At 40.6% G+C, this 18,671-nt stretch overlaps 2 protein-coding genes across 2 annotated transcripts in view; one reads left to right on the forward strand and one right to left on the reverse strand.

Moving 5' to 3' along the window:
- The window catches only part of BMP7 (bone morphogenetic protein 7), a 54,383-nt gene extending 42,267 nt beyond the window's left edge, over positions 1-12,116 (reverse strand). The window contains exon 1 of the mRNA XM_090064938.1: positions 11,315-12,116. Coding sequence (XP_089921064.1) covers positions 11,315-11,732 — 418 coding nt within the window. The 5' untranslated portion in view covers positions 11,733-12,116. The remainder of the gene's footprint in view (positions 1-11,314) is intronic.
- Positions 1-18,671, forward strand: part of SPO11 (SPO11 initiator of meiotic double strand breaks) — a 218,359-nt gene that overhangs the window by 164,464 nt on the left and 35,224 nt on the right. The window contains exon 3 of the mRNA XM_090020607.1: positions 15,445-15,570. The gene's annotated coding sequence lies outside the window, so the exon portion shown is untranslated. The remainder of the gene's footprint in view (positions 1-15,444; positions 15,571-18,671) is intronic.

Below are 18,671 nucleotides of genomic sequence, written 5' to 3' on the forward strand. Positions count from 1 at the left end.
TAATTTGGGCATGAATGAATACAATACAGTTGACACCCTGTTGTGTTGGATTTTTTCAAGTAGCATATAAATGAGGCTATGACAGGTGGTAAACTAAGTGTTCCCCATAGGAAAGGAACACAATGCATTCTTCTTTCATTTAGTTTCTTGCCCACATGTCATGTTTGAGTGCTGTACTGCTGAGCCTTAGGTCTTTAAGTGCCAGTTATCACTGTAAAGAGCAAGTGTCTCCAAAACATACTGACTTAAACAAATACTTTCATATAGTCTGCAGTGTATATAGTGAAATAGATTGTCCTGTCTTGCTTCTGGAATTGTTAGTAAAGAAAAAGTTACTTTTTCTTAAAAAGATTTGGATCTGCTTGAACATTTTCCATTTTGAATTCTTTAACACAGGCTTAATTCTTCTTTCTTTGATATAGACCTTTCAAAGCCTTCTGTGGGCCACACAGTAAGCGACTATAACCCATGGCACTGAGCGTAAATAGCTTTTGTATTCAGAAGCCTAAATCCCATTCATTTCAATGGAAGCAGGATCAGAACTTTGTCATCAGAGCTGGCCTTAGGGGTGGATAACACAGGGAGTGCCATGGTCGGGGGGGTGCCACAGTCACACACATGTGAGCAGCCCACGCTCATGCCAGTGCTCTTCCCTGCCCCACTGTGCCCCAGCTGATCCCTGCCTCAGGTAGGAGGAGCAGTGCCTAGCCAAGCCTGCCCACATCCAGCTGCTGCTTAGGAGGAGCAGGGCCAGGCATGTAGAGTGAAGTGATGCCTGCTCCAGTCTGCCTGCATTGCTCCTGCCCTCCTGCCTGGCGCATCATGCTGCTCCACCTCCCTGCTAAACTGTACCCCACACCCCTGCCAGCCTGCCTGCCTCTGCCTGCAGCAGTAGCACTGACTTGAGGGGGGACACCAAAATACAAGGGTACCATTTTCCTTAACTCTGGATCTGTAATTTACATCTTTTTCACCTGTTCGAACAGACAGATCGATTCACAGTGCATTAAGAGACTCTACTAGAATAAGTCTGGACACATCTTGCTCTCCTAGTGACAGAAGTAAATAACTGTTTATTCCAAAGCTGCTCTTTCTGTTGTCAGATACAGATAGACTATTTTAAGCTCTTCTCTGCTGCATTTTATCACAACTATATCTGTGTAATTAGGAGACCCAGTGGCAATGCTATTAAAATACAAATGGGCATATTTATTGTTTCCTCCAAGAGGAAACAACCAACCACCAGCAGTCCTGGATTTTCCTTGCCTCAAATAAACATTTACTGCTCCGTGTAGCTAACAGATTATGAAGCCAAAGTTATGGGCCTTTTTGCCTTTAAAAAAAGAGCTCTCCCTTCTCTTAACAAATGCTGGATTTTTAAGTGTATGGCCAGAAAGGGGAACTTAAACCCAGCAGGATGTTTATAGTACCACACAAGTTTCAGGAAAAGTGATGTGCAGTATTCTTTATTAACCTTTAAAGGGTCCCTATGGGATTATAATTACTGCACAGCAACGAATAAATAAAAGTAGGAAGATTAAAATGTTCTGAGTCGTTTGAGTGATAGCAGAAATTAGTTTTAAGCTTTTTTTTCATAATGGGGGCAGAGCAGACTGTTAGTTTTTAACATGCCAGCATAGTAGATAACATTAACAATCGATTCCCACTAGGGATGAACAATCGCCATGTGGGCTTGTGGGTGTTTGGCATTTCTAAGGGGAAAAAATATTCAGGTAAAAATAATTCAAATCCTAATAAAATGTAAGAAGCAGAATGCAGAATTTATTATCTGTACCTTTAGCTCTTCTATACTCCTATTAAAATGGCAGACCTGACCTTGCTTTCCTCTGTGTGCCCAAAAGCACTCATTAAAGTAAGTCAATGGAAGTTTCAGATATCTAAGTGATATTGGATTAGACTCTTAGTAAAATGAATTGTCTTTTCACCTCAGTTATAACTCACAGATACTGATGCAATATTATTTTACAAGTATTTTCTGGTAGGGCTTGTTTTGACCCTTTTAAAAAGAATGTTATTGCCACTGAGCTGTGGAAATCACCAGTGGTTAAAACTTTGGACTGAACAACCCCACTGATGCTAATGAATGAGGTAACTGGAAGCAAGATTTGGTCCAGTAACTGGACTCATGTAGTCAAGTACTCACCAAATTTACAAGCTCATTAAACTTGAAAGGGGGACTGTGCTAGATCCTCAGCTGGTATCAATTGTTATGACTTCATGGATTTCAATGGCGCTATGTCACTTAACTCCAACTGAGGATCTTCACCTGAAGATGTGGAGAGGCTTGCAGAGCAAAATGTAATTCAGACACAATATTAGGACCAAGGCTAAAGAAAAGAAACTTTTGGCACCTTTGAAAATAGTCTTGCATGGGCAGACACAACTCTTTTTTCATGATCCCAGATGAAATAATCAGCTTGATTTATGTGATGTTCTTCCCTCATTAGCAATAGTCCAACCAAAGACAAACAAATATTTTTAATAAGGAAAGGCAGGGGATGGTTTTTAAGAGCTTTCTTTGAAGGGTAAAAGGATTTTCTCTCCTACAAAGCCTGCATAGTTTCCCTAGCCAGGTGGACCTGATAGTGCTGGTTGCATGCTGAAAAATCTCATCCCCACCCTTCAGGCGCTTTTAATTGTAAGCCTTTCCAGACACACTGGCTAAACACTGTCAAGATGAACCTGGAGGGGCCATTGTTGTTTTAGCCATAAACTAAGTATGAGCTTGTCTATCTAATTGCAAAATGATCTGTTATACCCTTGGAGAAATATCTGCATCAGCAGAATCAGGAAAGCCCCACATCTGAACACTGAAAATTCGGAGTTTTTCTACTTTCAAAACAAGCCAGAGATTTTACTTGGTGTAAAATTTAATTCAACCTGACAACAAAAGAATCTGACTTGGAAACTATTCCAGGAAGATAGAGATGATAAAGTAGAACACGTGACCTCAGCGATGCAACAGAAACTTAATACTCTATGGATAGAATTTTTCAGACAGTTTGGACATAGTTGAAGGTAATTTACGGGAAGGCTTGAGTGACAAAGCACATTACTTGAAGTGCCTTTCCTTCATGAGGCACTTTCTAAATTCTTTCTCTTTCATTTCTTTATTCTCAGGAGACTTTTAAATCCACTGAACCAAAACAACACTTTGTTTGTTGGTATAGCACAACACTGGCACAGATGGTAGACATTGCACCTGTTCCAATAAAATGGGAAAGTTGTGAGATACAAAACCATAGCACTCATTAACAGAAATCCACTGAAACATGGATAGTTTGTGCTTTGAATCCCTTCCAAGAAAAGAGGTGGGAGGGAAGAGGGTACCCTGTTTTTCTCTTGTTAAATTTAAAATGAAATAGGTTTATTTAATGAAAACTTCGTCTTATGTACAGAGACAGCAGCACATGCTATTAGAGAAAATGTGAGTGAGTGCTCAAGATTTCACATTTTTTTCTTTAACTGCCCCTATTCTCTGAAAAAATCCATCTGTGGGTATGATCAAACTGACTTACGCAGATATACACACACATTTTGTCATGCTTCTACCTGCTGAGTAGGGCCTCTCTCTGTGAATACCTCAGAATGTATCTCATAATGATCAGATGATAATTTCGATTTTAAGCTACCAATAAAGAAACAGAAGTGTGATGGGGAAAAAAACTATGTCCACAAAATCCTTCTTAATAGTTATGAACAAAATTTGTGGTATTAAAATAAACTTTGGAGCACCAGGAAATATACTGTGTGACATCTGACAGACAGAAAAACTGGATCCTAAATGACAAAGGAGGTTAAATGAGAGCTAAGCAAAGTAAGAATTATTTTAAATGTTTCCCCTGACACTCGGTTTCTGCATGATTGTGCAACATCCCATATATAACACGCACACACAAGAATTAGGTACAAAATGTCATGAAAATTCCTGAGTATCATTTAATGCTGGCAGCCATGCACTGTAAAGCCATTATATAAAACTGTGGTTGGCAGCTCTCACTCCTCCATGGGAACAAATTAACATTGGCATTCCAAACACAGGAAAGTAAGGAAATTAGAAACACAGTTTATATTTGGCCAGTGCTTTGAAATACTGTACCATGCTACTGATGTCAATTAATGAAAAGCAGAATTTTGCGGAGAGGGTCTGGTTTTGAAACACATTAACACACGTTAAACATGTTTGCACAGGAACTAGATTGTAAGCATCTTGGTTCCAAAACAATAAAGCAATTACACTAAAACTTGTAGTCTCAGAGTTGCCATTAATTCAATCCACTCATTCTGGATCACTAAAGGATTTTCACTATACTCGACATGGAGTCGGCACAAACGTTTAAAGGAATGTGAAGAACATGTTACTGCAGGGCCCAATTCTGTAGTCTTATTCACATGAACTTTCACCAGCATTAGTGGGCCCAGCCCTGATCTTATTTTACCCAATGCAGATCAGGAGTAACTCTATTTAAATCAGTGGCGGTATGCTGATTTTCACCAGCATAAATCAGATCAGCTTGAAGTCCTCTAGTCCTAATCAGGGAAGCAAGGGCCTTGGAAACAAGATACCTTGTTTTTTAAAAACTATTTCAAGCTGCATACCCTGAAAATCTTTCTATTAGAGAAGCTGTACTGACAAAAAGCATAACCCCCCTTGTTTTTACAATTTATATATATAAAAAACCAAAACTTTTGCTGTCAGTTTACCTGCTGGCACAACTCTCTTGACTTCAGTGGAGTTTGTCCAGCAGAGACTTTGGCCCTATTGTCTTTACAACATGCTCTTTATTAATGTTACAGTTCAGATGTTTTGGTACTGGTCATCTTTCGTTATTTGGCATTCTCCATAAGAAACATGTCTTGTATTAATGAATCTCAGGTCACATTTTTGTCCTCTTTTTTTTTTAGTTTATTTGTTACTAAAGAGATAATGGAATGGAATTCAGTTGTTGTTCAACAACACTAATTCCCCTAATAATGTTAAATGGTGACTACTTGGTGCCAGTTTATATTTTGATTATTTGCAGCAAGGAAAACTTTTTTCCCCTTAACAAACAATTTAAAGATTAGGAAAGGAAACTCTGAAGCTCCAATAGAAAGTATGACAGGCAGAGTCTTTCAGCACAGGTACTTTTTTACCAGATCTGGATCCCAATTATGCTGATGTAAAAAAGTGAGTTTAGTGGAGTATCTTTGGATTTCCATAGGTCTAAATGAGGCCTAAGTGTCAGATCCTAGAGCCATGCCAATTTACACCTGGCTAAAAATCTGCTCTTGGCCCCAGTTTCATAAGCACATATGCATGTGCTTAAAGTGATCCATGTGAACAGTTTTACTGAATAGTCCTCTTTACTGCAGGCATTTGCAGGAGCAGAATCTTAATCCCAAAACTTACTTTTTAAATAGGCCAAGTTCTTTGGAAAGGTGATGCATTTTAAAATCAAAGATAAACAATGAAGTCATTAATCCAATAATTGAACAGTCTGACTTAAACCAGAGGGAGGATGACTTTGTCTTTGGGAGAGATTTAAAATACTCTGGTCTCCCTTGTGCTGTACATCACCAGGCTACCTCTCTATCTGGCCACTATTAATATTTCCTTAACTTATGCACTTGCTTAAATGACTTCATCCATCATCTCAACATCTCACTGGTATTCATCAAGTTATAACAATTTAGATGTGTAAAACTAAATGTGTTATCATTTTAACCACAAATTAACAGTTTCTATATAAATATTAGCATTTCCTCACTTGTTCCAAGGATAGAAGCCATAATAGTACTACTAGCATATTTGATTTAAACTAATTAAAAACAGAGGCTCTTGCAATTTAATATATTGATTTTACCAGTGGGACTTAAATCTTTTATAATAAGTGTACACAGCTGCACCATTTACCTACCGCCACTTTTAAACCTAATCCCCACATTCCTCCTGACAATAACATGACAGGATCCACACATCCCTGTATTAGCCTTAACCCCGGTGACACTGCCAGAATGTATTAAACTAAAGCATAGCAGTGTCCTATTTAAAAGAAGCCTGTCAACAGCCCTGACTAGGCTTTAATAGTTATAATCTTTTTTTTAATTAATGTTTCCAACCACTTGAACAACCCCTCTCCCCCAAAAGTGTTCCAGTCTGTATGTAAGCTTATTTATAAGAGAAAGCTTAAAGCCTATTTTTTATGCTGCATGCCAGCAGGCTGTTACTCCTGGTCTGAGGGGGGGAATCATAGGGAGATACACAAATACACATACATGAGCAGAACATATTGGGGTATCCTAGGACAGGGCTTAACTCTTATATAAAGCCAGAGCCCATAGTTTCTTAGGCAAAACTCCCGTTGCAGGATCACAGGTTCTGGCCCACAGGTTTGTCTTCTTCATAGTACTTTACAAGGACTGCAGTTTGACTATTAAAACTGTTTCTAGTAGGGGCTTGAGCTCCCAGGAAAGCTGTACATCCTTGGAAGGGATACAGGGAGAATGAAAGCCTCTCCCTGCAAGCAGGGGTTTGCCAGTCTAATTGGTACAAGACCAGGCTTTGGGATGGGGACTACGTGAGAATGGAAGGGACTGGGTGTCTTCTTGTCCCCTTTCACAGCCTCTGTGTATCTGCTGTGGGTCAGCTGCACTCTGTCCCCTGACCTTGCTGAGGGGTGCAAGTAGCAGCTATTCTCAGTTTCCATTTTATAGTTGGGCAAGCCAGAACTAAATGAATTATTTCCTCCAGGATTGGCCGGGACTATCCACAAATACTGTACTTGATAGCTATTTGTTGTTCAGTCACCACAATTCATTAGTTCAATGTTGAAGTCAATTTCTACAAACTTTTTTCCCATAGCTGATTTCATACCACCAATATGCCTATATGCGTACTGTCCAAAATAATCACAGTACATACCTGTTAAGGCTTAACTACTGAAACAGCGCTAGGTGAGAAAAAAATCTGATGGCTTGGCCTAATATATGGACCAAACCATGTGATCATGAACAGGCATTCAGGGCCAACATTTAATCTGCTTTGTTTCAAGTGGGAAATACGTGAAGATCAAATAAGTTCAAATCCAGGTCAAATATCCTTGAAAATCTTTGATTTATATAAGCAGGAAAATGAGGTTTAAAAGAAGTGATTATGAAAGGGTTACTAAAAACACAGCTGTACGTGTACTCTTATATCTGAGGCTCTCCAAAGAAAAACTGTGTGACATCTATATTAACCTTTGGCTGTACACCAGTGAAGGCCTGTAGTGAGCTGGAATGCAAGGCAGCCCCTTCCAAATTTTAACACAAGCCAGGTTACAGCTGCAAATGCCTGCAGCCCGTGCTCACTTTATAAAAGTATTCCCCGAAGGAAATTTTTTAACTGTTATAGAATCTTTTTCTAATACCCTACAGTGTTAAAGCCTGTTATTCAAGGGCAAAGTGATGGTTCGCTATGCCAAACACTTGTCAACAAAAAGGACATCCAGATGGTATGAAATAAAATAAAACTTGGGGGCTCTTCAGCTTCTTGATTTACATTAACAAAAGCCACTTTCATGTACTCTTTCCAAGAATGACTAATTTTCTATTTTTTTCCCTTCTCTTATTTTTTCAAGGATTAAACAATTTTGTTCATTTTAAAATGAACTATGAAACAAATTAACTAATCGCACATCACTGGTATTGAGGCTTTTAAAAATATTCAAAGCAGGACTGTTTACCAAGTCAAGACTATGGACTTAGACAATCCAATTGTTTTTAGAAGAGAAGCTCTAAGTAATCTGGGGGATGGATGTTTACTCTCTAGTTTCTGTTTATGAACTTTAAACTTGTGCAGAAAACCTTTCTGTTCTTCAGAGGTTCCCTTTGGAAACTTTATTTAATGTGGACTGTACTGAAATCCAGATGAATTAAATTATAATGATACATGTTATAAGCCTGGCCATTATTTAGATTCTACTTTCATTTGCACATAATACCATTCCTAACAGTCTCCTGCCTCATCTCTAGCAGCATTGGTGTTAATTTAGGACAGACTTCAACCCTTGAGTTAAATTAATCTAATTCTTTATCTTGTTAACTGTAAAGACATTCAAATAATGCTGCTTGCTTCATCCTTTTTGTGCTTTGTTTTTATTTCAAGCTACCCCTGGAATAAAGCACATGTATTTTCATTCCTAATAGCCAAGGTCCTTTATAAACTTTTTTAGCATATTCAACTGTGTTCTAATTCCATAGGAGTCAGTGAGCATTATTCTTTTTTTCAGAAGTTTTAATCTGGTATCAAACATATAACTTTTTTATCTCAATAAAACCATTATGTTAGATGGATGAAAAGCTATGCACAAAGAGAAAAAGTATATCAGTAAACTACTGTTTGGATGGCTTCAGTAACATACCTTGTTTACTGAAGTTTAGATTTAATGACTTCTTTACTTACATTTACGTCCCCCATTACTAAGCTGCATATTTTATTATGCTATGACACTTCCTCATTGTGCTGGTTCTAGTATGTAATAAAAGCCTACCTGTGAAATACAATGCCTGCAGAGTATCTCTTACAAAACCAGGACACAGTTTAATACAGACTGCATTTAGCAATTCAGTTCTGGTTTAAATGGGATCATTGTAGAAAACCTCCAAAAAAATATCAGTCCTACAATAGATCTTCTAATTTTCCCTGAATGTCATAGAAAACTGTACATACTAAAGCAGGTGTTGTGCTTAGCTATATATGTGAGCTAGTACCTACTCTAATTCATTAAAAAGTCCATAAACAAGTAAGTCTTTGTCCTAAAAAGATGAAAGAACTATGACTATAATGGGATGAAAGGTGTGCACAGTGATGAAGAAAGCTATTATGGATCTATGTCCTTTTTAAACTCGTCCTGGCATGCACTGTTGACAGGGGAACAAAACAGTACAGATAAACCTCTGAAAAGTGCCTTGTTGGTAATAATTCCACCTGCCTATATAAAACGCTTTGACTAATGACTAACCATGCTGGCAGAAATTAAACTAAATAATAATGAAATACTTTGGAAAGAACATTTTCATACTTTTTAAACTGATTATAAAAGCCAGCATTTTTATGCAGTTCATAATTTTGATGTTATACTGTAACCTGTGTAATTTACATATATATAATCTGTATTGATATGTTCTTTCATATTCATGGGATAGATGCATCCAAGAAAACAAATCTCAATTACAAATGTAATTGTACTAATTTCACTATGATCATACTTGGAGTTAACATGTTTGTGCAAAATAAGTTACTTTAGAGGCTAAACCATAATGTCTTTTACATAAAACTCCAGCGGCCTTCAAAGATGGCTTTCCCCCACATTATTGAGCATGGAACTGGGTCCCCAGAGCTGCATTTATGAGATCTACTTTGAAACTAACTTCACAAAAACCAAAGGATATAATTGTTCACCTGGAGGAAAATCTCACTATCTGGAGTTGACTCTATTAAATGTTCAGCCCTTTCAAAAAGAATCTACTTTTACAGTAGAAACTAAAAGTGCCAACTTTGTTTATTTCCTTTGTTTTCACTATGTCTCCGCACTGTGGCCATACATTATATGTACACTAAGGCACAGCACAGCGCAATATTAGCACCATTTCTCTTATCTCGAAAATCAAATATTTGCCCACCAGTGGTACTCCTGGCTGCACAAATATTTGATTTTAAAATGCATCAATGCTAATTGGCTTACGTACTGAAAAAACATTAGACAAGCATTATACTTCCAAATGGACTATATTAGCAGTCTGAAAAGAGTACAGCCTCTGGGCCAGTTGTAGAGTCCTACCAGTGAGGCTTATGGTATTTAATATGGAGATGCAATTCCATTGAAACTTGAGATCTCAGCATGCAGTGCTCCATTGCCAAGTATCACTTCAGGATTGGACTGAGGTTGGCTACTGTATATGATCACAGCTATTCACATATGTGTGTGTCATAAAGTCTATACAGCTACTGGTACTTCTCCTTTAGCCCATAGTGCTAGGGAAAGGACAACTATTGCACAATGCCTGTTGCCACCATGAAGCTCCAAGTGATAACCAGGAAGTTCTAGGTGATGGCAGATTTATTACAGGATTTAAGATGGGGGCATCTGCCATCTGTACCATTTCATGCATCTCAGGTGCATCCTTCTCACCCCTTGCAAATGGCCCCTCATTTAGGCAAAGTTTGAGTCAACCCTGCTCTGAAATGATCATTCAGATTTTGACTTGAATTTGCAGGCACCCAATCTGTACATGTGGTGGTTTCAGAGCCACACGTGATGAGGGCTAAAACTAGATACAGTGAACTGGGACCTATAATTATATATTTAAAATAGAATGCTTGTCCTGACAGCATTTTACTCAAATCCGGCTGAGTAAGTCCAAAAGGGTGTGCAATCTATAGCCAACGAATAGAAATCAGGAGGATATCAGCAAACTGCGGCATCCAATTAAAGCAGCTCAGTGAGCTGCATACAAAGCCTGGCAACTTTCACATCATTTGCATAAACCCATCCACATGTGTGTGTGAAAGGAAGCACGTTAGCTTGCCTCAGCTGGGGTCACTAGAAAGAGCTGCAGGAGTAAATAAGGATTTACCCTGGAATCCTTCTCAAGCCATTAAGAAAACAGACTCCAGCAGCTTGGCCCTCTCAATCTAGTTAAGGCTGCCTTGGCCACTCCACTGGGGTCTGTCCACTTAAGCGGCTCCGGTGGCATTGTGATCATCCACATGATTCCAAGCTCGGGCTTTGAACTATGCTGCAATCCAAGGTCTTTTGTTGGCTTCACATCTTCCTTGGTGGTGCAAGAAGCCAGACAGAGCCACTGTAGAGGTCCTGTACAGGTCCACTCCCTCGTGGATTCTGCAAGGTAACTCATCCAGTGTGGAGGAGCAAGGAGGGAGCATGGGAGCAGGCCGGATGAGATCTGATGGGGCACAGTAAAAGTCCTACTCATAGGACAGGTTCAGAGCCCTTTCCAGCTGATTTCCAAACCTCCTGACACTTAAATTCACACTGCAAGAAAGGCTGGATCTAGAGCCACTTCCTTCCCCTGCCCTGCTCAAAGCCACCTGCCAGCAGGGTCATGTGCGCCCCTTGCTGCTACCTGCCCCACCACAGCCCATTCTCTCCTGTCCTCACCAGAGGCTCTGGTGCCATTGGGTCCATCTCTTCGCTTTTGCCAGCAGAGAAACCAGCTTCCTCCCACCCCATCCCACTCCAGACACTGGCCCCAAACTCAGATCCTTTGCCCCTGTGCAGGCTGCCCCGGGCTGGGCTCGGACACTCACCCAGGTTCACGAAGCTCATGACCATGTCTGCCTCGGTGAGGAAGTTGCTGTCCTGCAGGCTGGCCAGGGGGGGGCCCTGGGTACTGAAGATGGGCTTGTAAGGGTAGGAGAAGCCCTCTCCCTCCTCCCCCGCCGCCCCCGCCGCCTCCTCCACCGACATGGCATTGTAGAGGTCCAGCATGAACATGGGGGCTGAGTTCTGCTTGCCGTGCAGATGGGGCCGGGGCCGGTGCGGCAAGCCCAGGATGGAGAGGATCTCCCGCTGCATCTCCCGGCGCTCCTGGCTCCGCAGCCGCCGGTGGATGAAGCTGGAGTGCACCTCATTGTCCAAGGTGAAGTCCGCCAGGATGCAGCGCAGCCACAAGCAGGAGAGGACCAGCAGCCGGGAGGCAGGCTGCCCGGGCCACGCGGCGCGCATCTCTCCTGCACGGAGGGGAGATGAAGAGATCCACGGGGCTGCTGAGCAGGAATAAATACTTTACCATGAAAGACAGCTGGAGAGGGGGAAAGTGCCTGCCCCGCAAAGCTCTGATCACTTGGCTAGAGGGCAGCCCTGCAGCTCAGGCTTCAGCAAACTCATGATAAAAGTTTGCCTCTGGGGGGGGAGGTGGTTTAGTTTGTAAAATCCATGAGATAAATAGCAAAGATCACTCCTGAGTGGTGCTTTCCACTCCCTTTCCCCTCTTCCTTTAGGGTCTGATTTCTCCCTCTCTCTCTCTCCCTCTTCACTTCTCACAAGTGTTTGAAATGCTGCTTTACAGACAGGCAGCAGGAGGTTGTATCTGGTGGGAGGAGCAGGCAGCACAACTCAACACCCTCCCTCGCTTGCTCTCTGCTCCCTCTCTCTCTCCAAACTGCTTAGAGAAGAAAATCCGTGTTACTGCCTAGAGGAGGAACATCTGATCAGGTTGCTTTTCAGGATGTTTATGGAGGCTTCTGGCTTAGAAGAAAGGGTGAGCCATTCCCAAGTAGTTAAATTAATGTAAACATGATTAAGGGGAAGGCAGTGCTGAGGGAGGGCTGTTTTGTGGAGGGGGGGGCATGCAAGTATAAAACAAAATAAACTAAGTGCAGTGGGGCAGAGCCTGCCCAGAAGGCAAAAGACCAATACATGCATTTAAAATGCAATGATACCAGTAGGAAAGGTAGCCCAAGGTCACTTGTACCCACAGGCAGTCAGAGGGTTGTGAGTGGAGAAGTGTTAAAGAAGGCCAGGCGGTTATGGGTTAATAGGTGAAAGTTTAAAACAATACAGGATACTAGTGACATAGCCCCAGACCCATCAGTTTGTGCACACAGCTAGTGGTGGTCACAGCCTGTCTCCCTCTCATCTCCTCCCCTCTTTTTTCTTCCATTGTTAGCTACACTCACTTGTTGCATCTTGTGTAAGATGGGGTTATCAGCCCTTTGGAGCAGGGGCTGTCTCTTACCAAGTGTCCCTACAAGGTCTGGAAGAATAGAGCCCAATCCTGGCTGAGCCCTGCCAGCTCTGCCATAACACAAAGGAGAAATAAATGACAGCATTCAGCAGTAATCTCTTGAAAGGAAAGGACCGGAAATAATTCAGACTATATGTTGATTTTTTGATTCAGCCCTGGCGGGAAGACAGAAAGGAGAGGAGGGAAAAGAGGTTGTTTCCATTGCCTTGACACACTCATAGCCTCTGATGCTTCCTGATGAGCCTGCCAGGCCCAGAAGTCTGAACACCTGGTCCCACCTGCCTTCTGCACCCAAAAACAAATAGTTATTCATTTGTATTTATTTATTCAGTTTATACAATGCCAATTTATATGCTGCCCTTCCTGACAAAGGCCCACGCTGGCTACAATAAAAGAACACTCCATGTTTATACAGACCAGTTGTGCAAACAGCAAGTAGCTTGTTATAAGAGCCCGGTGAAGGAGGCACTCCGCTTTTTAACAGAGGAGAAAGTGAGAGACAGAACTGGAGGGGTCCATCTTTAGACTACAGTGAGAAAGGGGAAGAATCTAGCTGCCAGCCCCTTCCTCATTCTTCTGCTGCTTTTCAAAGCGGTGGCAATAATCTTTTATAGCTCTGGAGAAGCACCACCAGCCTGCCTGGGGAGCAGGAGAAGGACCAGAGGTGTCAGGTGATTTGCCCAGTCGTCTCTTGCTGGCTCCCCATACAAACAGGAGCCATAATTTAAGGCTTCAGGTGTGTGCTAGAAGAGCCTTGTCCAATTCCCTGCTCTGCCACCAATCCCTTATGTGACCTTAGCCTATCATTTAACCTTTCTATGCTTCCCTTCTCTATCCTAAAATGGGAATACTAGTATTTCCCTGGCTCATAGACTGGTAAGGCTACATATATTTAAGTATTGTGAGTCACTCAGGTACTACGGTGATGCTATCCATAGAAGTGTCTAAGATAGTGGTAATATAGATATACCATCATAGTATCCAGAAGGGCCCTTCTAGAGTCCTTTCACATGAATTAGCTGGGATTGCAACTGCGTACAATAATACAATACCAGCTTATTTTGTATATCATCGTTTGTACAAACCCTGGATTTGTTCCTAAGTGGTAATGCCAAAACATTGCTAAGAATTGTGGCCTTCCTGTTCGAAAACATATAACTGGCATGGATTTCAACACAAAAACGGTGTTTTGTTTCCTCAGTGTATTTGACAGTGACTCGGGCCTAGTCTCTCCCCTCTGGTCCATTCCTCCTGCTGTTTCCTTGTGTGCAGGCCTTTCACCCAACAAACCTGGGAGAAAAACATGTTGAAATTAAAATGCTATACAATAAAGATTATAGAAATGGACAAGGAGCCTTAAGAGCTGGTATATTTCCAGAAACCATATATAGGGCAATTTTCAAGATAACAGTGTCCCCTTAAAAAGCACTGCTTGTTTGGGGGAAAGAGAAGATACGCAGTTCTTCTGAACTGGGAGATTTGGGCTCTGCAAAAATCTTCAGGTAGCTGATTTCTGGGATTGACTGTGTCATTTTTTATGGGAGACAAATTTTGAGACTTCTTGGTTTGGCAGGTTCTTCTGGTTCTAGTTATGATTCTTCATTCCCTACTTAACTTCCCCCTAGCTTCAGTTGGTTAAGTTGCCTTGGGGGGTGGGAGGGTTAAGATCAAGCAGTGTATCAGCTTAATCTTGTCCTTTCCCCAGGTGTAGTGAGTGACAGGGCTGTCTCTCACACTTGAATGGAAATGGATCCAATTTTTTAATAATCTTTTTCATTGCTGTTTTGTATGGCTTTATTCTTTACTTCCTGGCCTAAACTGTGGACCATCATACCTGGTTTGACAGAGGCTCAGAATCAAGTAGAGAGAGGATATTGTGGGATCTGGCATAAGCAATAAACTTTTTATGAAAGGGGATTATTATAAGTATCAGAGAACCAAACTTTTTCTTTGAAGCTGCTGCAGGTAATTTCTCCACGCACTGTTCTACAAAAATGTCTGGCTTGTGATTGTTGAGACAGACTGCTAAATACAATCTGCTGAAATAGATACATGACAGATATGCCTAAGAGTGAGTTGGCCACTGTTATATACCAGGTGCCAGAGGCATTCTTTGTGAGTGAGGGTTGAGAAGAGCAAAAAACCACTCTTGAAAAACACTCTTAGAGCGGTAGTTTTCAACCTTTTTTCATTTGCAGACCCCTAAAAAAATTTAATGGCAGTGCAGACCACTTTGAATGGTAAGTGTGGGGATTCACGCATTTCTGACTGATCGCAGTCATCTTTCCTGGACCCCTTAGATATAGTCTGCAGACCCCCAGAGGTCCGTGGAACACAGGTTGAAAACTACTGTCTTAGAGAATTAATTTCTCAATTACATGTTGACTTTGGTGAGGCTGCTGAGTGCAACCAAGAGCAGAGTATGTCCCGCTGTGTACAATATAGCACGATGGAGTATAGAATGAGATGTGGTCAACATTTAGCTGCAGACATGGATTTTACACACACATGCTGCAATTAGAGGATATTGTCTATGCCATCATTTCTGATTATAATGTTTCTTCCATCATATTTTGCATACTGCTTGACCTCACTTATTGGTGCTCTCAGGGTCAGCTCCCAAGTACTGTAGACAAATTACTGAAAATATTGGCAACCCCATGTCATCACCCTCTTTCTCTTCTCTCCCAGGTCAATTAAGAAACCAGTTTTTCCTCTTAACTGACATCCACTCCTTCTTCTCCTCCTCCTCCTCCTGCTCCGTGTCAGAGAAGGAGAGCTGAGTGCTGATGATGAAGCAATACCTGGATGTTGGCGGTAGCTGTTTCAGATGATTTCTTTAAAAAAATAACAGAGCGCTTCTGTTTTCATCTTTTGGGTATCTTAGTATTTTGCATGTGTATGATTTGTCTAGTAGGTATTATTTGTGCTTATGTAGAAATACATGCACTGTTGCTGGATGGAAGTGAGTAGTTTAGAAATAAAGGGTCCACTTCTAAAACAAATAAAGTACACACGATTTGTGTGCAATTGCATGTGCCTAATTTGTATGCATTGTTGTCATGGTCATGCATCCAAATTGCCAGATGCATACCGGTGGCTCATTCAGGTCGTCAGTATGCAAGATTACCCTAAATGAAGTAAATGTATGTTCAGGTTACACAAATGGTTTCATGCTTAACTTAAAGATTGGACCCAAAGCATCCTGTCTTCCTTCTTTTATTCTGAATAACGTTAAAGCTATTTATTCTTCTCCCTCCTAATTGTTACCTTTGTGTCTTTTATACTTTCTCTTTTCACGCCTATCTGATGTGTACAACCAGTCCCTCAGAGTATCCTTCCTTTGTCTCTCCAAGGGCTGCACTAAAATGCATGCATCTGGGGAATCTTTTCAGTGATGACTGCATGATCAGCATCTTCTGCATGCCATCTAATCTGGATTTGCTGGGACCCTCCCCATCTGTGACTCTCATCTAAAGAAAAGCCTTATTTTTATAAGATTATACAAACAACTTGCATATTGTATTATGTCATATTGGATTATACTTCTCAAAGTTTCTATTCACTCTCCTTAACAGCATTGTCGTAAATGCATTCGTCAATGTGAAAATAATCATATTATGGATAAGCCAAATATTAGCACTGTTCCAAGAATTTGAACTGATCTGGATTGGACTTAACTAAGTATATTATAAAAATTAAACAATGGCTCTCATTGCCCTGGCCTCTTCTAGTCAGAGAAGAAACAGTCATAGAAGTTGTACATTCAGACTTGAAAGATGAATGTACTACTTTTGGAAAATTGAATAATAATTGTTAGTAAGAAATTATTTTTAATGATTCAGAAGTGGTAACTTCTGAATTCCAAAACTAAAACAGTTCTTCAGGAGCAAATCCTAAGTGGTGCAAACTGCATTCATAAAACAAGCAGAATTTAGTCACAAATTTGTAAGGCTGGGATAGAAGTTCACAAAATCACTATCAAGTTTTTATAGTAAAGTAATTGCAGTTGCTCTAATAAATTAACAAAAATGTTTTTCTTTTTTTTTCAAAAGAACTTATCGTGCAAGTACTTAGAGGCCCAGACTTGCCAAAGTAACTCCTACCATTTCATCTATAATTTTGCAGTCTCAGAAGATTATGTATACACTCTTTTGGCTATATTTTTGCAACAATGGCAAAAATGTGATGTTATGTGCAAAAAACCAGTCTCTGCATCCAAAACCTGAGTCTCACACTTGCTAAAAAAATGTGCAGGCATTGCTTTCATGTAACAGATTGTTACTTACAGTCATAGGCTACATTGTGATCCTTTTGAAAATTTGCCTCAATTTGCTAAGTAATCTTTTTATTTATATTTATATTTAAGTCATATAATTAAAAAAATATATATTTTTAGTCATTTACTTTTGGTAATCACTGCAAATGGAATAATTATACCTTTTCCAGGCAGTTATGTGCAGATTTACTTTGAAACCTGACCTTTGTTCTCAGGGGTTTACAGCAATAACTGGCTCTGACTTGCAAAACACAATGGGCCAAATGCTGGCTGCCTTCACTTTTGCTGTCCAGGCAGGTGCAAAGTAATACCTCAAAAGAACCTTTATTTTGTTCCTCTATTCCAACTGGTACATAAGTGCTTGCATAACCTCTGCACAGCTGCTACAAACGGCTCATGCCACAGGCATTAGTAATCTTAGCAGGGAAGGTTGCATGGAAAATTGGGGTGTGTATGCTAAGTCATATATACTACGCTCTGAGCCTTAAAACCCTCTGCTGATGAAGCAAGGGGTCACTCAAGGCTCTGGATATTGCAGGGCAGGTTTATATGCAGCAACTGCACCCCACATTTTCTCTTCTGGTGGAGGTTTATTTTGCTTGCGTGTATGAGCACGCAGGAGCCAGGATTTGGCCCAATGTTATCTCCATTCACTATCAAATTCTATTTGATTAATGTTTCATTCCCATAGAAACAGTGATTTTAATGGTTTATTTTGAATACCTATTAAAGCTACTCTACCTGGCAGTGAATTCTGAGCTGCCAGCTTTTTGAGCTGCGTTGGGTTGCAGAGCTGAAGGGATATAACGTGCATTTTTCTCTGATCCTGTTTCTAAAATAACGTTTTCTAAATACGCAGTTGTTTCTATAGAGTCTGTGAACTTATCTGAAAGTAGACTGAAGTCAGGAATTCATTTGATTTTTCTATAGCCCTGGCCACAAAAATCCCCTCCAGAATTACACAAATGATTATGCTTTGGCCCCAGTTCTCCATGGTTTAGGGAATGTTCCAGCTCCCTCTGATTCAGGAAGAAGGTTTGCCACAGTACAAGTGGCCGCATGAAGCAATCTTCCAAAGATCCAGCAGCAGAAGATCATTAACCACAAGGTTTACACTGGAAGTTTTTAAAATAATATGAATTGGCCAGATGCTCTGCTGGTGTAAATTGGCCTCACTCCATTCATGTCAATGTATTGACATGAATGTACACTGGCTGCGGAGCTAACCTAAACTATCCTGTTAGCAAAGTAAAGGAGGAGACTAGTCTACTGTTAGAATGCTTCAGAAGGTGTTTGTTTGTTTGTTGAGTTGGATTATGCTGCAATCCCGATCGCACAAATATAATCCTACAGTGTCATGAGACCAAAGCTGTAGCTACTGCTGTGGATGTTCCTGTAGATTTTTTTAGTAGGAAACTTCTGTGACAAGTAAATAACGTTGAGCATGCAGTGGGTTTGCACCATAAATTATATCTTTTCGTCAGTCACCCGGAATCTTTTTTACAGTCCTCTGAACCCCATAGGCAAATATATATTGTTAGACGATTAAGATAATTTTTCAGTTAAGACGTCAAACTGCAAGGAGGACAATGGGAACAAAACCCCTTTTGTTCGGACTAAACTGTTCCTAATGATCCCC

The sequence above is a fragment of the Crocodylus siamensis genome, chromosome 10 (assembly GCF_052110815.1).
Source record: "Crocodylus siamensis isolate JL-2025a chromosome 10, ASM5211081v1, whole genome shotgun sequence".
NCBI classification, from domain to species: domain Eukaryota; kingdom Metazoa; phylum Chordata; order Crocodylia; family Crocodylidae; genus Crocodylus; species Crocodylus siamensis.